Here is a 27,605-nt window from a genome sequence, read left to right on the forward strand (position 1 = left end):
CATGGTGAATAACCATCACAGCACGGGTAGCAGCAGTGTCTGCGTTCTGCTGGAGCCTTTGTACTTCAAACAAAATTATTGATTTCTTTGTCAAGTTCTCCTTGAAGTTCTTTGTGGGCAAATCAGAACATGTTGTCCTTATCTTGACAGTTTATCAGTAAGGTGAGAAGATAGTTTGAACCACAAAATGCTGGAAAACAGGTGCATTGTTGTAAAGTAATTGCTTTCTTGTTGAATGCTTTTTCAAAAATTTCATTTTTATTTTTCTTTTGCTTTGTACCTGCACATATTCTTTAGTAACTGCTTTAGGAGTAGGAAACTTGGGCTACAAACTATTTCAAATTGGGAAAATTTCCATTTTCTTTTTTTTTTTTTTTTTTTTTTATTCCCCCTGAATATGCAATTTGTAGAAGTGTTTCCACTTTCTCTCAGGAAAATCTGTATGTAAACATTTTGTTTCAGGTCAGGTTAACCTGGGTCAGTTTTGCAAACAAATCATTTTCACTCAGTCCACTGTTTTCAGTGTAACTTAAGTGCTCCCTGGCTGTGTCTTCTCAGTGCACCCTAAGATTTTAATAACAGTGCTGGATTGTGGACCAGCTGAAAAGCTTTGTGTGGCAACAATCACATCTTCTGCAAGGCATGGGAGAAATTCATCTGAAAGCAGCAAAATACCAAGACGAAATGGTTAAAAAAGAAGATTTCAAACATGAGGTGAAAAGTGGTGATTCTAGAGGCAGAGAGAATTTAGGTTTAAAGCAGATGTTTCAATACTGGAATATCCCTTATGCTGGGTATTCCAATTTCCAACCAACTATGGATGCCAATGGAAAGGTCAGTGAACAGTGCCACAAAGTACACAGTTGACGTGAACAGCAAGTTTGTGACTTTGGGTGGTAAAATAAGCTAGTAAGCTTGTGCATTTTGTGGTCTAACAACCAGCACAGCTTTTGGTGAGCATGAATAGAATTCTGCACATGAAACCTATAGGTTTTAATGTTTTCTCTCCACCTTTTCTTTAGAGAAGTAATGACTATATAGCATTCTGCCCCATTAGAATAAAGTAAACTATTTCAAGGAAGTAATAAAAATACCTTGAGTTACTACATATTTTATATATTTGTTTACATAATAAATATATACATATATGAATGAAAATTCCAAAGAACACTTTCAGGATTTTTGTAGTTCATGATGTACTCCTGCAGATGGCCAAATAGCTGTGAAACCACGTCCCTAGACTTGATTGGCATTAATCCTTGCACTGTATGAAGGACTAGCCTCCTCTACCTTACCCCCTTTGGGGATCCACTTGGAAAATGGGGCCAACTAACTGATTAGAATTTAGAGATGTTTGGGGCATGTTTCAAAAGAAGGGCGGTGATAAATACTGACATTGTAATTAATTTGTTTTCAGAGAAAGAGAGCTTTGACCTTCAGTTGTTACTCATACACTGAATTCCTTAGGCATGTTTTAGGGATATGTAATATATAAAGATGCACATTTAGGCACTTTCTCACTCTGTGTATGTGTAAGTTCCGGTTATATGAATTGCTAATATAGAGGATGAAAGTAAGTGGGCAGCTTTTAAAAGAATGCAGTTGCATGCATCAAGATTGTTCCTTTTTCACCTTCAGGCTGTGGCTGTTATGCTGGTCTCTTTCATATAGTATATAATTTTTCTTTCACTCCTCTTTCTACCTCTGCCACAATATTACAGCGTGCAGAGATTTGCCTGGGCTCATAAAAAGGGAATTTCCAGTACCATATAATACTGGCTTAATGTAAAGCCTAATCTTTGGGCTAGGTTAAAAAAAAAAAAGAGAGATTAAAAAAAAGGAAAAAAGAAATTGTTCTTCTTTGAGATATGGACAGAGATGTGTTGATGAAATAAAATCTCCTTATCTTTTAACTGTGACCTGTGATTCTGACATGAGCTCCAGAGCTAATTTTTATTTTACAAATGCTTGAGCTAGGCTTCCCACGCACCTGGCTTGCACTACTGTTATACTTCCCATCTGCTGGCATTGCACAACAAATGGTGAAGATGTTACCAGTGGCAGTTGCGACAGTGACTTTCGTAACAATGCTATTCTGAGCTGGTTTTGATGGCAGAGCAGTTAAAATGTCTGGTTCTGCTACTAACTGCCCAGAAAGCAATATGACAGTGGGATATTTATAGAAAAATACTGGTGCAGGCACAGCCTTACAGTTAATGCAAAGGGCACCTTTTAAAAAGTGGCCTTGTGCTTTCATTTCACTTCAACAGGGAAGTAATACTCTTTGGAGTTGTGGGATGCATTGTTTAACTAGACCTCTAATCATGTTATGGATGATGTGTCTCCAGGAGAATCAGGGGACAAGACCTTTAAGTGTTTTTATCACAGCTTAAGATCTCAGAAAATGTGAACTTAAATAAAAGTATGTTTGGGAGGTTGTTATTGCTCTGTATCCTTTTGAGGATACCTTCCACAGTAATTTTTTTTTTTTTTTTTTTTTTTTAGAGAGAAAGTCACTTACAGTTATGAAGTGTTTGACCATAAGAGAGGAACAAGTTGGCAGTACTTGTATAGCACCATTCAGCTGAGCCTTCTTTATTAAATCATTGTTCAGCAGTCCATTTGTTCTGGTGCAAGAGCCAGTGTCTTCACTGCTGAGGTAATAAACCTGGAGTCTCTAAGAAATGCATGATGTCCATGAGGTTTGTGGGTAGTTTTCCTACCAAAGTGTCAGTGTCTGGTTAGATTCTTTCCTTTTTGCCCTCTAATCACGTTCCACAACCCAAATGTATGGCTTGCTGAGGCTTGTACTTTAGAGTATGTAGGTAGAAGGGGGAATTTACTTTGTTTCCCCCTGTTTAGGAAAATGGTGGAAATGGACTTCACATTCAGGGAAAAATACAAAAAGTTTGGCTGTATGCCTTCCCAGGAACTCAGAGATTTCTGGCATGTCAGAACCGTATGAATTTCATGGAGGAGTAGGTCAGATGCTGGAGCGTGGTTTTTACACGCATATGTACCGGTATGAGAAAGCGTGCGTTGTATCAAGTCTGCCAGCTTTAAATCACTGCTTGTGAGAATGTTTACACTGGCACTGGGCACTAATCTTAATGTTTGCATTTATAATTTTTAAGTAGAGGAGAAAAAAGAGGAACTGACTCTGTTTATTCATGCTGGTGTTCAAAAGTGCACTGTAGATGCTCAGGTCGCTGGCCTATTGGGATGTGTGATGTTGGAACCAACAGCGTCTTGTGAGTGTGATCTTGTGTTTTTGTACTGCAGCTGATGGGGGGACAGGAACATCAGCTTCAGGGTACTGCTGGGCTTGGGGTATAGCTGGTGAAGGACTGTCACACAAGGACGAGGTGAGAATATTTGCGGTTGTCTCTGCTTACAGCCCTTCTCATCATCAAAAGGAAATGGACCGTGGTTGATTGAAAAAAGTCATTTCTTTTCCCCTTGGATCCTGAACTTCTACTCAGGCCATGGCAACATATGCCAGCCCAGAACAAATCCATAGCGTACACAGCTTTGGGTGGCTCAACGAGCGTTTTAGAGGACATCATTCTCTGGATGATGTTCCCCCGCTGAAATGCAAACAATGTATTAGTTATTCTGTTTTTTATTTTCTGATGCCTTTTCTGTGCCATTTCCGTAAAACTGATGGTTATTGAACATGGTTGAAATACAGAAATGTTTTCATTTTGTCAGCACAGCTCTAGAGGTGAGTTGAGGATTAGGTGGTGTCTTTTTCCCCCTCAACAAATTGCGTTGGGCCATGGGCGACGTGGTAATGGATAAAATCATAATCCCCTCCATGCTTTGATAATTTTTTTTGTTGGTGTTTTGGAAGTTCCTTGGTTGGTGGGTGTAGGTTTTTTGTGTGTGTGGTGTGGATTTTGTCATGATTTTGTTTTTTAAGAGGATAAGGTTATTTACATTTGTATGCCGCTAAAATAATTAGAGCAATTCAGTATTTTTATAAGAGACTTTCTGAACATCAGCTTACATTTTTTTTATAAGATTTATTTGGAGTCAAAATTCAGTTATTATCAAAATCTGGGGAGGTTTTGAGTTGTTTTGTGGGGTTTTTCTTGGTTTTGTTGGGTTTTGGAGGGATTAGTTTGTTGTTGTTTTGGTTTGAGGTGTGTGTGATTGGTTGTTGATTTGGGGTTTTTTTTGGTGAGTTTGTGGGGTTTTTTTGGTTTGGTTTGATTTGTTTTAAATGAAATACTGCTGTTGAGGTGCCCTATCACATATACAACACATGGGCCGGATTCATGTGTAAGATGCATACTTCAACTTCTGCTGAATTCAGTAAGGAGTGTATATACATCTCCAAGAGTCAAAACTAGACCGTATTTGTTTCTCAAAGATGATGTTGCATTGTTAAAAAGGCATGTGCTTTGCCTTTGAGGGGACAATTGGGCAGCTAGAGATTTTGTTGAGCAGTTAGCACTGCCTCTTTCATTTTTGCCATGCTGTAGCAGGATTTTTATATGCATTTTAACAGTTATTTAAGAGTCCCCATATGCTTAGAAAGGAATCTGAATATATGTGCCTTTTTTAAAGCTGCATCATAACTAGGTTATTCCATCAATACAGTGGAATGACTGGGAGCTGCAGTTGGAACAATATGTAAAAATACAGCTTGTAAAAGATTTCCTTTATTAACTGTCATCATCCACAGAATATATGTTCAAATAAACGTTGTGTAATAACTAAATTTGAGATTAATAGGCCCCTTAAGAAACAGCGAAGTCATTCAGGATAGTCAGTGAAAAATAGCCTGTAAGACTGTAACATGCACATATTGTCCTGCTTACATGCTCTCTCTGGTGTCATTCCCATTTATCAATGTCGGCAGGCTCTGTTCTCATTAAAACACTCTTGCACAAAAGCAACTTAATTTTCGTAAGAGAAGAGGACACCTGATTCAATTTAGTGCTCAAAACCAGGAACTTGAATATATTTTTTTCCCTGTCTGAACTCAGATGAATAGTTATGAACAGCAACACAGATTAAACCTTATTAGGTATATTTATATTCTGTTTGCAGTAACAGTGCTGTGGCAAATAGCTTTCTACAGAGCTGTAACATCTTATTATTGGAAACAGCAGTTAAGACATGAGCTGTGGTAACACTCACACGAGATTTTATTTTTAAATAGGAGATTGAAAGAGTTGTTTAAAGGGACTCTGCCAACTCATTCAAGCTACTGCTGATGTCCTGCCTTCTTCTTCCACCTTCTTGAACTGCACTGCTCTCTTTGGGTGGATAAAATTTCTGTTTCTGTACTGTTCAGTCAAACAATTTCCATCATTTTCTTAGATTTGTTCTTGCTTTTCTTTCTTGCTTTTCTTTCTTGCTTTTCTTTCTTGCTTTTCTTTCTTGCTTTTCTTTCTTGCTTTTCTTTCTTGCTTTTCTTTCTTGCTTTTCTTTCTTGCTTTTCTTTCTTGCTTTTCTTTCTTGCTTTTCTTTCTTGCTTTTCTTTCTTGCTTTTCTTTCTTGCTTTTCTTTCTTGCTTTTCTTTCTTGCTTTTCTTTCTTGCTTTTCTTTCTTGCTTTTCTTTCTTCTCCCTGTCAAATATGAGATGTAGTTGCATTTAATTTTGCAATAATTAACTTCATTACTCTGCCTCTTTGGCCTTGGCCCTGAAATAACCTTTCCACAGAGCAGGGACCATTCAGGGCCAGATAGACACTACTGTCCATAACATGTGCTCCCCCAACCATGGGGTTCCTGGAGGGAAGTGTAGGGGCAGTTGTCTCCCTAAAGGCTGCCAGGTGACACTCTAGAATCAAATGTTTTAGTGGTAAAACAATATATACATATTGGCAAAAAAGTCTTTTACTTCTTTTAATATGATCCACATACAAAGCTATGAGGGAGGCACTGTTGTTTCTCTGTACTCTGCAGCAGAGGAAATTCCAGTTGAGTATCAACAATTTCATTTGAATCCTGCTGATAATGATAAAATGTTAGGGTTTGACCCAGGTGTTCCAAATGCTGCCAGTGTATATTTTCTTTAAAGTAGTCAGGCTGCATTATTATCAAAAGATATTCTAGTCTAATAAATTCCAAGATACTTTAGTTTGATACTAAAATAAAAGGCAAAGGAACAGAGTTCAGAATGTATTCTGTGTTTAATGCTATCAAAACCTAGACATGCTTGTTTGATTTGCTGCCCAGTCACATGTGTGTACTTCTGCTGCATTTGGGTACACAGCTGAGGGGAAGTGCTCAGCCCCTTGGTTGTGGCTTTGCCTTTTTTCGTCTCTTCCTGACCTTTGTTGCTGTGGGGACTGTCTTGGATCTTTTTGCTGTCACTGTTACAAGTCTTAACAGTGTTTTCCATACATATGTATTCCAGGATAAGATGAGAGAGAGGGCTGAAGCTTTGTGTTAGACTCGGGTGTGAGAGAAGGAAAGTTTCTGCCGAGTACTCCCAGATAGGTGTCCTTCAGAGGTGACCTGGTCACTTCCCACTTGGAAGTGCTCCCGGAAGTGCCAGCCAGTCCCTTCTGGAAATGGAGACCATGAGAATGTGTGGGTGGCACTGGGCTTGAGAAAACAGAGTTGACTGAAATTGTACCTGCCTAATGATAAGTAAGTTTGTTGTTTAGTGGAGCTAGTTGTGTATTATTGTAAGGTCAAGTGGGGCTGTACATGCTCTTCTGCACTTGCCCTGTTAGGAATACTGGCACTGACTCCCAGCCACGCCTCTGAGTTGATAAAAGCTTGAATAATTTGTCGAGTTATTAGTACTGCTGCTTTTGAGTGTGATCTGACCTTACATTTCAATACATGGCTGTGCATTTACCTTTTGAAAGGATCTTACCACTGATTTTGTAAAGAACTCTCTCCTCTTATTAGTGGTAACTGCAATGAATGGCTTGCAAACATATGCAAATCTGAACTTGGAGTATTATAAAGACACGTAAATGTTTTCATGTTTCATTTAAGCAGACTGCAGATAACCTGATATCTGTTGAAGCACAAAAAGAGCAAACACTAAAAAAAAGTTATACGATTATAGTGACTAATAAATGTTTCAAATAGAAAATTAAGAGCTTGGCTGTATCATGTGTCAGCATTAATGTTTACTTGTATCATCCCTCTAAGGATTTTAGAGTGCTTTTTAAGGAGTGAATTAATTTTGACAATGCCCTGTGAGGTATGTATCCCTCTTGATAGAAGGGAGTTGGAAGCACAAAAGTGTTTAAATTCTACAGGGTCATGCTACTAGGTATGTTTAATTACAAATTGGAGCAGTTGATTCAGTTTACTACCAGTTTGTTTAAGCTGAACCAGAATCACAAATATAAGCCCCAGGTTTGTGATTATGAGAAAAATTTACTTCTAAGTTTATTTTGCAGGGGAAATGTTTATAAAGAGAACTGCAGATAGAGTAAATGACATGTGTAAGTCCTCCCTCACTGAGCCAAATAATCTGAATGGTTATAACTTATTTTGCAGTCTTCCTGATTTTTTTTTTTCTTTTCTTTTGCCTGTAATGAGCATTTAATCATCTGCTATGGATAATTTCTGACACTTTAGAGAAAAGGAATTAGACATTGCAAACTAGTGTACTCCTGAACCAGTCATGAACTTTTGCACATGACTGGCTGAATAACTGAGGCATAAAATTTGTCCAGGGTTGTTGTCTTAGTATGTGTTACGTGCTTGAGAATACTTAAAAATTTCAGAAATATTCTAGATGGATCAGGAAGGAAGAAAGAAAAAGTTTGATGATGGCCAAAATATCACCATCTAGTATTACCACTGTAGAACCATCTAGTATCTCTCCTTAACACCTTTTCAGGTACAGAATTTCTCCTGGAAGTGGAATTGCAGCCTGTTTTAAGTAAAAAAAATGTCATGTCTCTAGATGTATCTCAAATCAGGATTGGTAGCCATGCTCTAGGTTTATGTGGATGAGTGTAATGTGTCTCTGCCTTGCTACATGAAAGTATCAGCTGCACAGGTTCAAATACAGGTAGAAAATCCTGATTTAATTCACACTTGTTGAAGAATTGTTGTTTAAACTACTCACTCTTCCTTAAAGCTATGATCTCTGGCAAGAGAAGCTGTTTGGACTTGTGCCTCTTTTTTTTATGTTCAAAAAAGAAATGCTGATGAGAAAGAGGTGTTAAAATATGTTACTGTAGTTTACAACTGTCAGCTATGATGTTTTATTTAGCTGTATCTATTCAGATGCTCCCTCCGCAACATGGAGTGCCATATGCCATTGTCCCTGTCAGTAAGCAAGTCAGCAAAGGTTTCCCAGTCTGCATTTGTTTTTGTATTTGGGCCACTGAGGAGCCGTGGTCCAGTGCCATCTTTTATTGATAGGGCCAACAGAAGAGGAATCTAATGAAATTATCAAAGCTTTGAATTAATTATGAACTTGAATAAGAAAGCTAAGCTCTCTAGAGCCAAGGATCTCATTACCCATTCATTTTCATTGCATCCTCTTATGGAGCAGAAGGCAGGTTCAGCTACGGCTCCTACCCTGATTTTGGACTTTATTCAAACTTGCTAAACTCACTAGCATCCACTTGTTATTAATCTGTGGCTGGAAGTGTCCAGGGTGATTAATTTGACTCTACTCTAAGTCGGCACGTAAATGGTACATTTCCCTCCTCCCTTTCCTCTTATCTTTGCTATGTGGCTTTTCATCATCAGACTGGCTGCCATACAAGAGTTTCTGTTCTTTCTTGGTAATTGGGGAAAGCTATGCAAGACTCAAGTTTTAACTTCCTGGAATTTAATGAATTCATATTAAGAAATAATACTGCTACCATATATTTTCCGGATATTTAGGTAAGCACAAACACTTATAAAGTCAGTATCAAAATTGTTTATTTCTTATTTTAAAAGACTATGGTGTTAAAAAGCAGTGACATTTTGGCCTCAGAAATGTGGGGTCATTGTGGTTGTGGGTTTTTTTGTTGGGTTTTTTGGTGTTTCTATTTTAAATTTGTCTGTCAAACTACAAAAACGTCTCTATCTCTGTGAATACTTTAATGATGAACTATTAAATTAGTTTGTTTGCCACATTAAGATTGTTAAAAGTGTATGAAAATGCAACATTTTACTTAAATCAGATTATGCTTATTTCAATTAATATGTCAATATATAAAAATGTTCCTGGCAAATTAGAGCAAAAGCAGTGAGACCAAGCTTCTCTGTAATATTCTTGGTTCTTGTGGATATTCCTCTTCAGTCTATCGGCAAGGATTTTCTTCTCCTCCTGCTTTTGTCCATTTCAGCGCATTATTTATGAATGCATAAACTAGAACCTATCAGTCTTCATAAGTTACAGGCCACTGGCAATTTTTTAAGCAGTGGCTAACTGCCTAATGGTCTCTGTGTGTGTGTATTTGGAGAATGTGATAGCTTGTTGGGCAGGGGAATAACATTTTGTTCTTGTACTGTAGCTATTTTACCATTGGTGATATTTATTTTTTTTTTTATTCTTCAGGCAGCTGCTATATTTAATTCCGCTTTTGGAAGTTTTTTGGTAAGTAATACAGTATTTACAGAAGTGCTTTAATAGTCTTATTTTTAACAGTATTATTGGTGTGTTTGTATTTTTCACATGGTTGTTGGTGGAATTCTACCATTCAAATGGCAAAAAAAATTTGAAACATCTTTCAGTTTATGTCACCATGCCATTAAATACAGATATTACAAATTCTTTTCTTGAGAAAAGTAGTGAATAAATTGTCTCTGCTCATGGTAAATTAATAATGTGTAAACACATCTTAATTTTCTCCTTAATGGGTTAACAGTATCTATTATTATGCAGATGTTTCAGACATGGGCATCAATATATTGATTTTTCTAATAAGGCCCATCAAATACTCATTATTTTCTATCAAGAGGCCATGGATTTTGAAAAGAAAACATGACCCAGCTGATCAGAGAGTAGATGCTAATTTACTCAGTGACTTGTCATTTGTTTAGCATATTTTACTGTCAGTGGAGCTACTCAGTGTCTCTGAGGAACACACTAAAATAGCTGGATATGGGAAAGCAATCAATCCAGCTGGAAATGTAACTGCTTCTTTAAAAAGCAAAAGCAGTATTTGCGGTCCTCATGGTGTACAAACATTTCGAAAGGACACTGTAAAGAACACTAAATGTATCTATGAAGAAAGGAAGAATAGATTTCTTTTATTGATGTGTTCTTTAGAGAGGTACTCATGAACATTAAATAAAAAATTATTTTATATGTTGGCAAGCTACTATGACTGATTTTTTTATTTATTTAGGCAGTTAATAATTGAATTTGTTCTTATTTACTTAAATTTACACATTTAGAAGTGTCTGTTTGGGATTCCAGTCTTGTGTCCCCAGAAGGAGGATTGTGATGTATAAAACGAATAATGACAAAAGAATTCAAATTAGAAAATTAAAATCAAAACTGCAAATACAAAATAATTAATTTTGCTTTTTTTATGAAAAGCTGGCATTTAGGATTTTAAGTATGAAAAACTGTACTGCCAATAGAGAAAGTCACGTGGCATTTTGAAGTTATTGTGCTGCTGCTTTTTTGAGGAACCAGGTTAAAGTTAGGAGGGTGGATGTAAGTTTTTTTGGGGTATAGGTGACGATTCACAATTTTAAAATATCAATTCCCAAGTACTTGTCCTTTTTGTCACCTATCATCTCCTCCTCCAGCGGGAAGAAGGCTTTTTCTGCCTCAAACTGTGGAATCCCAGTGTTGGAGCAGCTCTTGAGTCTGTGTGTGTGCGTGATATTTTCCCTCGTTGCTTGGCATGAGCTCCAGTTTCTTTGCTGTCCTTGGCTTTCAGTTCAAGAGGTTTGCATGAATACCCAAAGGCTCAGTTCAGCTGACATTAGGAGATGTCTTTTGACTTAAAAAAAGAATTTAGGCTGCACTGCATCTGACTACAGTACTGGCTCCTGGTAAAGCAACATAGACAGGTTTTTAATTTCTAGTACCTGTTTTTAGCTCTTTGAAGAAATCTCAGTGAAAGAAGCTGAGCTAGTTCATGTGTTCGTGCAACACTCCTAATTTTGGTTTTGATCTTAGTTCATGATCATTGGAAAGTTCTGCTTACATGTAATTACCTCACTTTTCATTCACTTCATTTTTGGAAATCCTGGAGCAGCATTACAGTAAACATTCTTCTTAAAAAAATTCCCAGGCAAGACTTTTCAAAAATATGAAATATCATCTAGAATGAAACCACATTACCGGCTGATCTTTTAAAAATAAAATTGTACAGGCACTGGCCACCATTAAGTTACAAATATGTCTGCACACTTGCTTGTTGTGATATTCTAGTATGTAGGGAATATGTATTTATGACAGAAAACAGATCACAAATATGTTTACTGAAAGCTTTGTTCTTAGAAACTTTTTCAACTACAGAAGGATAAACCTTATGACTAAAAATTCAATGGGGTAATAGTAAGCCAGGGACTGTAATAAGTAGTCAGAGTTGTTTATCGGTTTCACAGTGCTGTAGGTCTACATGGCCTTTAATTGAGTGGCTCCAGATGTGGAACACTAACATGTGGTCACTTACAAAGTAAGTTTTCTGTTGAAAAACTGGCAAAACATTAAAAATATATGTGTGTGTGTGCCTGTGTATGTACATACACACACACTGGTTTGAAGTCAGAAGTGTTCTATAAAATGTAAAAATAATTGGCCTGTTTCCGAGGAGATAACAGAAAGTCCTAGTTGTGGTGGTGGTGTTGAAAATCCATCAGTTTATATTGGTACCTAACTTAGGTTCACCACCCGTAGCCAAACTCTTATTTCTTACATCTGTAATTCATGATGAATCTAAATCACATTTGCATTTTTTCAAGCAGTGTCTGATGATGAGCAGTATGTGGATAGGCTTAGATGCAGTTATATAGCTGTGTGACCATACCCTTACAGTTATACGTGTCCTGGAGATAATTTGGAAGGCTGTGATCCTGGCAAGGCTGAAATATTTCTTATGTTCCTTTTTACCATGTGTAGCACACGGGCAGGTTGCTGCACGTGGGGGCAGCCCTGACAAAGCCAGGATAGTGTGTTGTCTGTTTTCAGACTATGCCCTGTGGGGCAGTGCCTGTGTATGACAGTGTGAAACAGGCTGATTTAAAGGGGCTGAAAGATGTGCTACGCTGTTTACTTTTCCTGCCCCCTCTGCCCCCTCTTTTTTTTTTTATCCCCTTAAGAGTAGGAAATGGTCCTCGAGAAGTTAAATTAAAATAAGTTGTAGAACAAAGTGTCTGCAGGAGAAGACTCAGCATAATGTTAGAATTATACTGGGATGAATTTATTCAGATGAAATGGAACACATTGTGATATGCAAAATGTAGAAATACCAAATATGTCTTAATGAGCAGAAATACACTTAGATTAAGCATCTGGAGGTGTTTTCACCAGTACAGAGATTTACAAAAACTACCAACCAACCCTGGATTAATTCCTTTTAAACTCCACCAAAGCCCATATTCATATAAATATGCAGACAAAACAATGCATGGAATGATACTGTACATATTTATTTTATTGACTTATCTTAATAATGTCCCAGGTCTAATTAAAACACAGTGTTTGAAGGAACTAATTGTTGCAGAAAAGTGTTTTTATATAGCTAGATTAGTAATAACTAACGATAGATGAATTCAATTTACATAAATTTCAGCCAAGAGAATATTTAGGCTCGTACCACAGAGGATTGCTTGGAGTTGGGTAGTTAATATCATTATCTCCTCCCCTCATTTAAACAGTTTGGTTTACAATAATTGTGTAACATAATGATTTCAGCTTTTCCTTTTAATGATGTTTTAATAAAATTGATAGAGTTTTACTAATGCTGGCTGGCTGGTTATCACAAGGTTGCACACAAATGCGTGCTTAGATCTGCTGAGATAGAGAGCACTGAGGTAACTGCTTCCATTTGTAGGAGAGGATGCTTTTGCACCTAAAAGCTAAAGAAATTACCTGGGATGTTAAGTATAAGTCTGCTGAGATTCTTAACATTGTGTGCATTATCATGCTTCCTAAGCATTTCTGTTCTGCTTCTAAAAGATAAAACCAAATGCTTGTTATTGTCCAAACCACAGAGCAATAGGCAGGAGACTGCAAAACATGCTGTGCTGATGGTTGTTCCATGGTGTTTGCCTGAGTGGCAACAACTGTGATTTTGTTCATCAGGCGTAACCTGTCATTGAGGCTGTTCTTGCATTGAAGTGGAGATGCTTGCTTGGTTGGGAGCTACTCTCAGTTTGTAGTGACAATATGATGCCAGGTGCATGGGGGAAGGAGAGGGCCTAAAGTCCAGAACAGTATGTCCTCACAAAATGCTCTGCACTACTAGACTAGACTTGTCTTGTCTAATCTCTTTCTACCTGTCATTAATCTCCTTTTTCCTTGAGACAGTGGGCTTGGAAATCTATGAGAATATCCAGCTTGTGATGTGAGTCAGTGGTATCTGATTCTTTGGTGCCTTGAGGTTACTAACAGTAAGTATGAAAGGAACAGCCATCAGTTTGACCTTAAGCAAAGAACTGTAACCAAGATCTAAAGGTCTGTGGTGACAGGAAATCAAGAGGAAAAGAGAGGATTTGGGGAACTTGCTCTGGTGACCATTGCACTCCTGAGCAAACAGCACAAAGGGCAGCTGAAAAATCAAAGGGTTGGTTGAAACTTCCTCCAATGCTGTCTTGGGTTAGCTTTGCTTTCTCTGTTGAAATATATTAGATGAAATAAGGTATGTGTCCAGCCTACATTAACTCAGTCTGAGGGGAGAAACCTGTTTCAGGTGCCCATCATTCCATTAATCTCCTTTGTCCAAACTAAGTATATGTGGGTTTGTTCTTTTATCTTACTGTCTTTCAGAGAGGACAGAGCTGATTCATATTGTTAAAAAAACTCAAATAATTTTTTGGAGCAGCCACGTGGCTAATCAGATCAAGGCTGGTGTTTTTATTTACCTTGTCTTCCAAATGAAAGCTAAAGCAAGCAGAGAATAGGAATGTTAGCTTCTCACATATACACAAAGCTTAGTCAGTTAATGAAAATGTATGGAATTCTTATCTAGTCTGCTTTAGCAGGCATAATGATTTACACAGCCTGACAGCACTAGTGTAGCAAGTAAATGCATTAGTCATAGTGTCCATTTTTCTTGCAAATTTGTGACACAGATTTAATTATGGGAATGACCAGCAACTTACAAATCTAATTTTGGTAGGCTGAGCCAACTTTTTTATTTTAATAACAATGGATTTTTTAGCAATGATTTCATTATATTTAAAGAAATCCAACCATATGGAAATAACCAATTGGCTGAATTTATTTACTTTATTTTACCTTAATGGATGTTGAATGGCTTAGGTTTATTTGTTTTTTTTAATTTTAGATATTTCAAGGATAAGTATTCTTATCTGATTTAATTATTTCTAGCACAAACATTGTAAAAATTATTCTAAAATCAGGCAAATGTTTGTATACCCCGTTGTTCCCTCTTAATTGTGTCTTTGCAGTAAGAATAGGGGCAGAACAGTCATCTGGGATTCCCTTTTTACTGTGCTAGCTGTTTACAAGAAAATATTGCCCGGAAGTCTGTTCACAACAGGTGCTGAATTCTAAATTCAGTCTTGTTTAATTTCAAAGTGGAGCTGCTTTATGGAGTGCCACCTCACTCTTGGAAGTGGTCTCCTCTTCCTCTGTGAAGCAGTACAGTGGTGCTGCTGGTCTGTGTTCTGAATTTGTTTTGGGTACTTCTCAAAGTCCTGAGCAAGTTCTCCCTTAATCAGCCACTTGGGAAGCCACCTCATCCTTGAAGGATGGGTTTTTGCATGAGTGGGAGTGGCACATCTCAGCAGGAACAAGCCTTTGGACCAGATATTATGAACCTGACTGGGATAGTTTATATTCCATGGAATTTAAATAATCTTGGGAACCACTTGTGTTGCCTTACTGTAACTTTTTCTTATTTTATGGCTGGTGCTTGGTTCTTTCGTCATTATTTAACATCCTCATTTTGATTTCTGCAGCTTGATCTGAAATCTCAGTCTAAGGTTGGGCATTGTTGTCTGTTTCCAGGTTTGCCAAGTAACTTTTCAAAACACATAGGCCTTGTGTACTTGTTTTTCCAGTGTGTAGCATGCTTGGTTTAATACCTGAGTTTGAGTTAGTTTGTAGTATTTTGATGCAAGCAAGGGAGAGTAACAAAGCTCACTGTGGAAGAGACCCCTTAGCATGAGCTTAAAGAAAGACCTTGACACAGATGCTTGTTTTGAGGGATGACCAGGCATGTGCACCTATCCCAATATTCATTCATGGGTCTTCTCTGTCTTTCTCTAAACCAAATTGACAGAGTGGGTGGCAGTTAGAATAAGATACAGAATTTTTTGCTAAGTAAACAAAACCTTACTTGTCCATGAGGAATGCTGAATGCCTTTAAAATTAAAAAAAAAAAAACAACAAAAAAACCAAAAAACAAAGTAAGTGTAAAAGTGTGACACTCAAAGAGAAGTAAATGAGATCTTGCTCCCAAGGGATTGAGAGAAATTGGGTAGAGAGGATAACTGGAAATCTGAGTATTATAACACCTACTGTGCGATCTCTCTGCCACAGTCGATTTGAAAAGACCAATTAAGTCAGTAGGGATTTACACGGTCAGCCAGAGCAGACTGAGAGCCAGTAAACAAATAACAACACTGCTGGTGGTTTTCTTTGAAATGTTAGGGAGAAGGAGGGTAGGTAACAGTAACCAGGAGGAATGAAAATGTGCTGTCAAGTACTCAAAAAAGTGTGTCCTCTAGAAGGCCAGTGATTAGTCCCTGAATTTTTTTTTCCAGTGGCTAAGAGGAAAATGCATTGAAATCTACATAATAACAAAAAATAAAACCATTAGCTGTCGAATATATATATAAATTATGTGGGCTGTAGCTGGGCTTAGGGCTTTCTTAGTTTTCCCATTAGCTTTTGCTGCTGATCATTTAATTCATCTTGCTTGGTCTTATGGGACCAAGCAGCCAGTTCTGCCAAAAAAAGTTTGTTTAAAGGTAGCAATAAGTAGGCCATTAAATGTATCTCGTCATATTATCTTCACAGCCCAAAAATAATGAACTACTATGTCCCTAAAGATAAATATATTTGGGTATGCTGCTTTCTCTGCTTTTCTGCTTTTTCCACTTCCCCTTATGACAGCTATCAGTAAATAGAATTTTTTTCAGCAACCTCATCTAGTACTCTTCTTGGTGTGGTACTTGGTGATAGCTTTCGAGAAAGTACATTGAATCCTAACACATCATTGCTGTTTTTATGGATTAACAGGCTGTTAGGGTAAGAAAGAGCTGAGGATGTATGTGCCAGTAGCATTTCTTGAGTTGGTAAAACAAGCAGCAAAAGTGGAAGTTGCTGGAGAAAATTTGGAGGCAGAATTCAGGGTGTTTGTTGCAATTTGAAAAGAGAGAGTGAGAACTGAAGCAACTTTATTCTTCCAGTCTGTTTGTCACCTATGAATTGCAAAGTACAACGGAGTGAAGTTTCAGGAGCTGAGACTGGGCATTCAAAGTACCTGAAATTTTCTCATCTGGCACCTTTCTTCTGATCACAGTGTGGGGAAACTGGAAATGAAAGTGCCTATGTGACTATGGTACAGTCACCTCTCTTCTTAATTGAGATTGAATACTGGAAATTTATAAAAAGCTTGATTCCATTTTAAATGAAAACTAATGAATTACAGAACAAAAAGATTTACACTTTGGTAACTATCATTTGGAGAACATCTAGAGAAGGAAATATATGTGTTTAATATTAAATAATCAGGTGATTTGCTGGATTAGTATGTAAATCGAATCTGTGCTGATACACAGTTTTAGCATAAAATCAGTTTGTTGTCTAAGGTTACTTATGTCATAATTACCAAAATCATTGTCCTCTTTACTGTGAAAATATAATATTTTTGTCAAAAGAATATACATGTTTTGGGCTATTTTTTCTGGTTCTACTTACTGTTTTTAATGGTCAGGACTTAAAAAAACCCACAAACAATTGCCCCAGGGTGGAACTTGTGTGCAGATCATAAAGTTGAAAGGTTCTGGTACTAATTTGTGATGTTTTCTTGTCTTCTGTTTTGCAACAGTTTCCTGTGTTTTCCCTCCAAATCAGAGAAACTGAAGTTAACAGGAAGAAATATCACTTGTTCTCTTATAAAGTGAGATCAGGATGTCTGACTTGTAGTTAGGTCACTGAACCTTGTGTCATGGAATGGTGTCATATCACTTGAAATTAGTTTTATCGAAATGCTGCTTTATTTGGTTCTGACAAATACTTGGAGATATATTTGTGTACCTTGTTTAAAAAGGTGAAAATTTACACTACGAAACTTTGAACAATTTATTTGTAAAACAAGATTTAAAGTTCTTGCAAGTACTTAGTTTTGTCTGTGGGAACCAAATGTTTGACTTTATTGATCCTTTATGTTAGGTAGGTTGGTGCATGAAGGAGAAATTGAGAAGGGAGGCAGTATGAAAGACAATTTGCTTTTTATTTTGCCCTCTCTGTAGTATCTTTTAATACTGGAAGATGCATTCCTCTGCATTTCTCTAGGGTTGTGGTTGTACACAAACATGTAGTCATTTGGCCTGATTTAAGGGTAAATGTTCCCTGCAGACAGATTTGGAAATGCACAAACTATATAATTTTCTCCCTCACTTTTAAAAAATTCATCAAAAGGAAATGAAAATGTTTTTAGAATCTGCTGTTAATGTTCTCCCCCAAAGTTTTAGCTGCTGATTGAGAGGGAACGATGTTCTTTCCTCTGTGCTGCAGCTTTTAGTCACCTACATGAGAAAAGTGTGTGTTGGGGTGAGAAGCAGTGGGGAGAAATCATCCCTTCCTTGAGATAAGGATGCTTAAGCCCCTTTTACCTTAAGTTGCCTCTTTGGAGGAGCAAAAATATCCTAAACACATTAAGTTATTAAGCTGCTTGATTTTTGGCCCAGGATAGGTTAAAGCTCTTCCTGGATTTTTTTCTGTGCTTCTTCTCCATCTGACCTAACAACGCCTGTTCGAAACTCAGCAGTCCATGAATAGGCACTCCTCAGTCTCTAGGGGTGAAAATAAGAGGGATGTCATTATTACTGTAAGTTGTGGGGCTGGAAATCATTCCCCTTGCTGTCAGGGTGACAAATACTGTCTTCATGGAAGTGCCAGAGGTTAGGTCAAAAGCTTTCAAGAAGTCTTTGCAAGTAAGGCATGGTTATAAAACTGGAGCTTCCTTTGGAAATTTGTGTTTATTATTTATTGTTGGCCTTTTAAAAGTCAGTTTTGGGAAACTATCATGATCCTTCAGGAATAGATCAGGATTTCTTTTTAATAGCTGTACTTGTGTTGTTGCTGAGAGGCTCCCTTCATTATTATTTTGCTTTATTTTCTTTCATAACAACCCTCAGCTTTTGTCCTTAATGGCACAAATTTGGGAAGACCAGTTACTGTGAAGTGTTTTAGTTTATGGTCTGTCATTACCTGGCTTCTTGTAGCACTGTTCTGTCAGTGACGTAAATTTGTCATTTTAATTTCATGTATAAACAAACAAAAAACAACAACAAAGCACTTCAAAACCCCACCCCAACAAAATCCAAACAATCTTGGAGATAATTCCCTGCGGCTCAGGCTTGCTTACACAGTTTATTACCTTTCTACCATGACATGTGAGCAAATGCACCTCCCAGCATCCTGTTTCCTCCACCTTCATTTCAGTTTTCCACCCACCTACCCCTGGTTACTATCCTGCAATAAGTAAATAGTTTATTTGTTGCTTCTACTCTCTAAAAGAGATTGTATCACAAAGGATTGTATCCTTTTCTAAAATATTTTCTGAAGGTACCATCTTGGTCACCTCCAGTGTAAGGTCTTGTTGCAAGAAGAGTTGGTTATGTGATGTCCTTTCTCTTTAGCTGATGGAAGATCAGACTAGATGATCATCTGACTTATCTATGACAAACTCAGTATGCTGTACAAAGTGAGGTCACACCCCAAAAAGACTGTATGTGAGCTCTGACAGGGTGAAACGTTTGAAACTTTGCTATTTTTCACTTCCCAATGAAAAGAATTATTTTTACTTGTATCCGAATTGGGTGATCATGTCAAATAGAAAACTTTGTGTGTTAATATATAAAGACCAGATGTTCATATGATCCTCTGTCTTTCAACCAATGTACTGAAAGCTCAACACTGGACACTTTCATTGGATAACTTCATTCTTCAGGTGTTTAACCTGACTGAGCCCATGCATGACTGGGAACAGCTTTTTTGCCGGACGTAAATCCACAGGATGAAAGCTGCATGTGGTTTCACCCCATCTGCATACTCTTCATATATCACCTTGTACTGTGGTATGATATAGGTGGTAGCATTGATGCCCACCTGAGTGGAAAATTCCAACTCCTGGTGCATTTGAGGCAAGTGCTAATAGCCTGAAAATGCACATCTTGTCATGCCTCATTGCTTAATTGTGGTCTACTTTCTTTCCCACATTTTTACTACTGTATTTTACTACTGAATGTTAACTGTTTGAAGGAGAACTATATTACATAGGATTAGATAACATGAATAATGTGAAAGCCAGGGGTTCTAAAAAACTCAAACCTTTTAATAAAATGGAGTGTCAAATATACGACTATGTCTTTCAAGCAATGATCAAAAAACATGTGAAAAGTTTCATATCCTTTTAAAAGTCAAATAATTATCCACCATCATAAATTTTTTTTTGTTAGATGGACAGTGCAAAGATGAAAGAAAATTTTATAGATAAGATTGCACTTCACAGCTGACTGAAGCAGGTGTTAGAAATGCAGATTAAGTACACTGACTAAAGAGTATATAAATTTGAAGTGAAAATGCCACTGGTCTACTTGCAGTGCCCTGCACATGTGAAGTTTCAGATAGCTAAATTATTAATTTTATTGTGTGAGATAGTGCAGCAGTTAGGGAGAAGGTCCTTGGGCATTTATGACTTTTTTTTCCCCTCCTGTAATCTCTTTAACAGTATGTGATGAGCAGCTGACAGAATTTGCTTCATTGTGTGAGTTTTTCTGTGGAAAGAAAATATGTAATGCAGGTAGATATATCCACAGTGTAAATTTATTTGCCAGTTAGGTGTTTTACAGGCACATGCAGTGCAAACACACAATTGTGGGTAAATACAGTTTCTATAGATGAAGAAGATCAAATGTTAGTAGTGTTGCTGTACAAATCTGCAGACACTGGGACGTCTGTGGTTGATCTTTCAGCACGCTCCTGTCAAAGTAGTATAAGGTGGTAATTTTCAGTCTCTTCTGGACTTCATAGGCTTTTTGTGGATATTATGCTCCAAGACGTACAGGCCCCTCACTTGTATGGGTGGTGTGAAGCTTGGGAAGAAGGCACTGGGAGAGGGGTGAGGGTTTTCTTTCAACAACTCAGTAACCTGCTAATAAACTGTACTAGCCTGTGAATTTAATTTTGTCATGACTTATCAGGTGCCTGGAGCTAGTAATCAATCTGTAGGAGGTCTAATTCTCGGATAAATTAGAACTGGAAGTGGATTGGAAGATGGAGTCTCTTTAAGAAAGTGAGGAGCACTACTGAGTACCTTGCTCAGCACAAGAGGCAGGCAGTGTTGGTAGGATCCCCACAATAGCCCAACACTGGCTGGTGGGAGGGATGAGTAACAGGGATATGGTGCTATTCTCCATCATCTAGAATGACTGCAAAGGAAGGATAACTTTTGCAGGATTTTTTCTTAGTAAGTAGTTCCTGCATCTGCTAGTTCTAAAAATATGTTGTTGTACAAGAACTGCCTTTTTTTTTTTTTTTTTTTTTTTTTTTAAATAGACAGTACTGTTTTGTCCATCAGCTCATAGGGCATGGTATTTGTATTGGCAGCAGTTCTGCTCTTGCTGGAGGTCCATGGTCCGTAGATATTCTGTATATGGTCGTGAAAGCTTGGTTGTAATAAGTGGAACAGATATTCAGCTGTCTGTTCAGTGCATCCTGGGAAGCATACAGCTAGCAAACCAGTCTTTTGAAATTTAAAAGGGCTACAAATGGTTGTGTTTTGCATGCATCTACTTAATTTTTTTTCCTTAAGAACAAATAAATCCCAGATGTTTCACTGTTTTTCATGCAGCTCTACCCACAGGCACCTAGACTTAGCTCAGTTTTTCTCTTATTTCTGATAACTGGTGCTTAGAGACACACACTTGTGTTCCTTCAGTGACAATCATTGTATCTTTCCCTGTGCTACAGAATTAAGTTCCCTACAGTGGGTGCAAAGTCTCCAGAAAGACCACTTGGTGCATTCATAATACAGATTAATGCACTATAATGGAGCAGTTAGCAAAATAAGTGTCAATTTTACTCCAGCCTTAACTCGGTATAGCATTTCAGTAAGGTTTTTCTGGTCATTGACTTTGAAAAACAGCTTCTATCCCTCTTCCTTACTTTGCAGGCCAATTAACGTAGAGCAGATTAATTTTATAGACTGTATAGAGTCCCCAACAAAAAACTGTTACGTGAACTCATGTATAAAATATATTTATTACTATTGCTTTCCATGTTTTTAGTAGGTAGTTAACATGTAAACTAGGAGCATCAATGTAACACAAACAACTTGCAAAATAATAAAATCTAGATGAGGCCTAATATTTATAGAGTGCTGCCTTATTGCTTAGCTTAGTCACTCAATTAATAAAAGTATAAGAATGGTTTTGCTACATGCTTTTTCTTTTTCCTCTCCCTCATTCATGCTTCTGATTGCAGTGTGGGCTTCCTAGCAAAGCTGGTCTGTCTGCCATTTTGTCTTCCAGTTTCAAAATCTGATCAATGTGTTATGTATTCAAGTCAGAGAATTAAAATAGAATTTCCTTGTTACTATCTCAGTTTGCTTACCCTGAAGTGGAGTTAGTAGAGGGCTGTTCTTCCCCTCATTCATAAAGGTCTGTCAAAATGGAATATGTCACTCCAAAGACATTTGGAAAAATATATTATGAGAGTCCTACTACATCAAGCTGTGGCATAATTATTGCACCATAAATGCTTACAAAGCATTATGCTGGCTCCTTTTTTATTTTTCAATCTGATTTCTCTTAACTCTTGGGATTAAAATTATTATGCTAATTCAGACAACTGCACAGTCCAGTGCCAGCTGAACTTGTATTGAGAACATCCCAAGCCAGCGTTATCAAATATTATACAGAAAACTGTATAGTCTGTAATATATGGGAAGAGGTATAATTTGTTTTATTTGCTGTTTGAATTATTTTATAGGCTGTTAAAACCCCTCAACAGCCTCTTCCAATTATTGTGCTTTCTTTTAGGAGCAGGAAGGGACATCGGTGATAGAAGAAACACTGCGATCTTATCAATCTGTTTCATAGAGCTGTTCAAACACCCTGGAATAGTGAGATGTAGATTTAAGATGTCTAGGTGTGTTTTTCTGCAGGGGTAGTTACTGTCCCTAGGCTATCTGGTTAATTTTTTTGTTATATACTTGGTGCATGGATTTCTTAAAGCCCTGTCAGAGTAAGAAGTTTCTTCCTCTTTGGAGAACTAGCAAGGGGGGACATCCATCAGTCGTCAGAGTTCAGTCAAGCACTGACATGTCCAAGCAGATTAAAAAGAGGTTTGTGACAGAGCAGGGTTTTGGGACAGGAGAGCCCTGGAGAGTGAGAGGTCTAAATAAAGATGATATACTGGATAAGCGAGAGAGGATCGGCAGATCCCTGGGGAGTGCCTGGTTTGTGCTGGCTTCCGTGCAGAAGGAAGAACAGCAGGTTTTGGCTCAGACAGGACTGGGGTTGTCCTGAGGCAGCCCCTACCTGGAAGCTCCTGTGTCAGGAGGAAGGTGAACACACCACAGCTGTCCTGCGCATTCCCCAGGCACGATTGCTGGGCGTCTTCTGTCTATCTGTTGTTCTCCCTACCATGGTTTCTTCTTGACATCAGAAATACAGGAGGCTTTGTTCAAGTAGTCATTTAAGAAATAGCACTAACGTAACATGTTTATGCTGAGATGGGAACATGGCTCTTCAGGGTGTTAACATCAATAAAAGCTACTGTAGCGATAAACTTCCGAATTACATTTTTCAGACTGATTCTGTTCACAAATATCCCAATAGAAAAGTAATTGGTTTATGACTTGATGTGATGAAGTTCTTGAACTGAACTCAGAGTTCAGTTTTCATGGATAGTCAGGCAATAATCTTGTAGAGGCTTTGGGCTCTATCCTCCAGGTTTTACAGGGAATAGCTTAAATCATGGTGAAAAGCTAATCAGCTGGACTGAGATGCTGAGGCATGCCTTGTGCCACTAAGATTCTTTCTGATCACCTATGTATTTATATTATTTCAATGGATATTTAGTAAATTAGAGAACTGTTTTGAGGTATTTTCATGAATTTATAAGTAGTGAATTATCTTCTCTCATGCTTGAGCTTTGTAGGGGGGGACCATTGGTCTTTCTGCCACTCAGGGACTGTGGTGCAGATTAGGTTGTGCATGCTTGGCATAGTGAAGGTACAGTGTGGGTACATTAAAAGCGTGTGGACGTTTTTAATTTTTTTTTTTTTTCTGAAAATGTTATTCTAAGAATTAGGGCTTGGTTATGAAAGGAAGGGGTTTTTTGCCTAATTTTTTTTAATTCTGTTTGAGCTTACTTTCACTCTAGAACGAAAGTGTGGAAAATCACTATGCTACATTAGAACACAAATACAGTGTGACTGTGTCCATACCTAGAGTTACCTTAGATTAGCTATTGCATAAATAACTACATCTACTCTGTATTAGGCAAATACCATGGATGTCTCAAAAGGATGTATTCTTTCTTTGCTTTCCACTGACATGTACAAAAGGAGATTTTTACACTGTGATCCAGTAGTTGTGCACATAACTGACTATTTTACATACAGAACTGTTAGATTTGCACTTGACAGTATAAATATTTCAGTGTAGCATACAGCTTTATCTGCTTAGGCCATAACCTCATACAGTATCTGTGCTGGCAGTAGCATCTTGCAGAGACACCACCACTATCACGAGCTGCATTGCTGACTTCCCATCCCATTTTATAATGTGTTGAACACCACTGTACAGGCACAAGTAATAGAGAGGGGGAGAGAAGAAACCTTATCAGTATAATTCTTACAATAATATCTTTTTAGAGCCTGGGATTTTTTTTTTTATTAGAGATGCTCAGAGGTTTTGTTGTGTAAATTACAGAAGAAACATTCCTGAAGTCCTTAAGAAAGAACCGTTCTTTTCCTTTGCATCGTGATAAATGTAGCAATTGTATGTGTATACTAGAATAGATCATATTGAACATCCCCTGAGCTCCGTTTGCAGACAAGTCCTATCTCCACCATGACAAAATTCCCATAAGAGTTTAAATTATTAATGCCCTGGAATCTGCGGGGTTCAGCAGATATGTTCAGTGTTATTGATGGCAAACTTTATCCCTTTATTCCTAAGACACATAATGAAATAGGGAGTCCCTCAAATAACTGCATTTCCTGTTTAGGCTAATTTTGTAGAGGCCAATGGGCTTTGCCTTAATGTGTGTAAATACAATTTTTTTGTTTTACAGGAGATTGTGTGGTAGCTGAGAATGAGACTGATTTGGCACTAATTTATGAATCCTTCTAGCATTCTCTGTGTGCTGCACCCTGTGCGGGCAAGATACTCTAATTACACTTACTCTATATAATGAGAGCTTTTAATGACAATTACTGACTGTAGTTACTGATGTTTAGGGACCATTTTTTTCTGGCTTAAGATGATGTATTGACTTTTATAAGAGAAGACTTTTATTTTCACTTTATGCTATATCTCTCCTTCCTCCCCCCCAGCCTTCACAACTGATAGGCTGACTGGTGAAGCTGCTGAAGTATTGCCACAGAGAATTTTTGTTCAGTTAATTTCACTTCAGGGGATATAATTTTTCACTCTTTTTTAAATTTCTGAATTCAGATCGGCACGTTCACATGTTCTTTTTCATAGCAATTTAGTATTTGGAGTGATGTTATACAAGTTGCATTTGTTTTATATAACAAGATAAAACTCCACTTCCCACTGAATATTTCACTGCCATGTTAAGTAAGCCCATTTTCAAAAGATTCATTTTCTCTTAATGTGCTGGTATAAATGACATTTTAATATGAGGGTGTCAATTTTAAATAGGAGTAGGTTTTATCTTTGTTCCAGATTTCAATTAGGTTAATTCTTGTGAAAAACAGTGATTCCACTTGCAGTCCCAGAGTGCAAAGTTACTGTACACAGGGCCTGCTCATTTTTTTAAGTAGGGCTGTGAGTGTGCCTCTCATTGACTGTTGTCCTGAAATATAAATAAAGATTTGGTCAGCTTCCAGTTTAGCAGTCACTTGGGAAAGGGAGATATAAATAATTGAAAAATCAGTTTAACAGTTGTGAGGAAGAGACAGTTTAAAGATTTTGTTTGTTGTTTGTTTCCCTTTCACTTTCACTTGCTAGTTTTTTGGGGAGTGTAGGGATATCTTTCTTTGCTTGGATTTCTGCTGCTGGCAGTCTTGTTTTGATATGGGAAGTGAAGCCTTCTTGTACTTCCAGGGAAGCAAAAGAAGAGAACAGAATTGCCTTGTCTCCTTAGCAGTGCTGGTGGCTATTCATCCCACACAGCTTGTTGTGCCTTCTGTTGTCCTAACACAACTAGAAGTGGGACTGGGCTGGAAGACAGACCTGGTCTCAGTATTAAAGTCACCGTTTCCGTTTGCATGGCTTTCTTGTGCTTTGTTCTGTTTTAAATCCTGACCATGGCACTAGTCTTGTTTATTTTTCAGCTGGCTTAGTGAGAAGATGGTATTCTGGGATGTGGGAACAGGAGTAAAAGGTTAGATGGAAGAGAAAAGATAACGGCAACTTCTGGAATTCATTTATAGGTGAAGACAGCACTTATGTAATCATACCATAAGAAAGATTGTCAGTATACTACTTCATTTCATTCTGTGGTCTACAAACCCTGAGGCTTTAAGTCTGACCTCAGTAGTTTACTAATAATATTTATATGTACTTCACATTTATTTGCTAATTCTGCTAATATGGTAACAAAAGGCTTTTATGAAGCTGGTTCAGGTCTTCAGTAGAAGAAGCCAATTGTTCTAGTGTGGTACACAGTTTTCAGGAGTTTGTGAAATTAGAGGCTTTATCTGTCACTGTTAGCATGATGTATCATTGCTTTCTCAAAGCACTGAGTAAACACAGATGCTTTATGACTGAAGCATTGCAGACACTGATGTCTGTTAATTGAGTTCACACCTTTGGACTTGGACAACCAAAAGCCCACAGAGAATAACTGATACAAACAGCCTGGTTAAACATAAAACGACAGTTGTCTGCTAGGACTGGTAATAGAAAGCACGAACACTATTTCCCTGTATTATGGCACTGGTTCATGAACACTTGTGTGACAGGCATACAGCATGTGTTGTGTTTTACTGTAGTCCTGGGCATTTGACCTGTGCCCAGGACTAAAATGGAACAGGTCTGGGCTGCAGTCACCATAGGCAGACACCAGCCTGCCATGATTGGATCCAGTCCCTGAATCCCACAGGCTTACATACCCTTGGGTGTAGACTGTGATTGGTTTTGCTTCCTAGCAGAGGATGTCTCAGTTACACGTTAGGTTATGTTTGATCTTCTTAAGCAGAGGAAACCTGGGCCCTCGGCCATGGAACCAGGATCTTAGTCCAGAGAGCAACAATATACAGCATGGGTGCCAGAGAAGAACATGAGTGACACACACAAGGTCAAGTGCTGGGAAGCATAACATCTGGGAAAAGTGTCATCTCCCACTTTCTGTCTCCCAGTTACACTCACAATCAATTGAAATTGCAAGAACCTTATACTAAAGTAGGAAAGTGGCAGAACTGGACTGCTTCATTTCTGAATAGACTTGTACCTTTGCAAGCAAACTTAGCCTCTGGTTTCATAAGTGGAAATGCAGCCTGAGAGAACAAGGATTTTGGCCCAGGCTTAGCCAACCTGCTCTGTATGGTGATCATTTTTAGTTTATCTCTCACAAATACTTCCTTCCTTTATCTTGTGATGAATCAAGGCTTTCATTTTCTGATTACTCTTATCAGGAACCACTCATTAGGAAAGCAAAGAATCGTGCACTCCAGGAAATCAGTTTCTTTTTCAAAAGACAGTTACCCCTCGAAAAAATTGCAGTTCCTTTGTTCTTCTATCACTGCTTTTATGAGCCTTGCATTTGTGCTAAGCCATTTCTCCTGCTTTCGTGGCTCAGTGACCATATTTTTGGCATCGTTCAACTTCTCTTGCTTACAGAAGAACCATCAAAACTGACTGGTTCCCAAGTCTCTTTATGTGCTGTAAATGGGCTGGTGATTTCAGCTTCCACCCCAGCTCTCTTCATTTCCAGTATTCTCTTCCCAAGTCTTCCACATCTGTGTAGTTCAAAGTCCATGGCACAATTAGTGGTAAATATGCTGGTGTACTGGAGAGGAGTCCTACTGCACTGGTGTGTCTTATTTGCTCTGTGGCCACACTGTTCACATGATGTTGGGCCTTTGTAGCACAGGGAG

General features: G+C 37.9%; 1 protein-coding gene across 6 annotated transcripts in view; it reads left to right on the forward strand.

Annotated features, from left to right (window-relative positions):
- Positions 1-27,605, forward strand: part of SLC10A7 (solute carrier family 10 member 7) — a 146,012-nt gene that overhangs the window by 38,933 nt on the left and 79,474 nt on the right. For 5 of the 6 annotated variants that reach the window (XR_004356859.1, XM_032686610.1, XM_032686611.1 and 2 more), the window contains one exon: positions 9,488-9,526. Coding sequence is in view for 4 of the 6 variants with exons in the window: in XM_032686610.1 (XP_032542501.1) it covers positions 9,488-9,526 (39 nt within the window). In the remaining 2 variants the exon portion in view is untranslated. Of the gene's footprint in view, positions 1-2,505; positions 2,660-9,487; positions 9,527-27,605 lie in introns of all 6 variants that reach the window. The other variant, XR_004356860.1, reaches the window with a different exon arrangement.

The sequence above is a fragment of the Chiroxiphia lanceolata genome, chromosome 4, assembly GCF_009829145.1.
Source record: "Chiroxiphia lanceolata isolate bChiLan1 chromosome 4, bChiLan1.pri, whole genome shotgun sequence".
NCBI classification, from domain to species: Eukaryota; Metazoa; Chordata; class Aves; order Passeriformes; family Pipridae; genus Chiroxiphia; species Chiroxiphia lanceolata.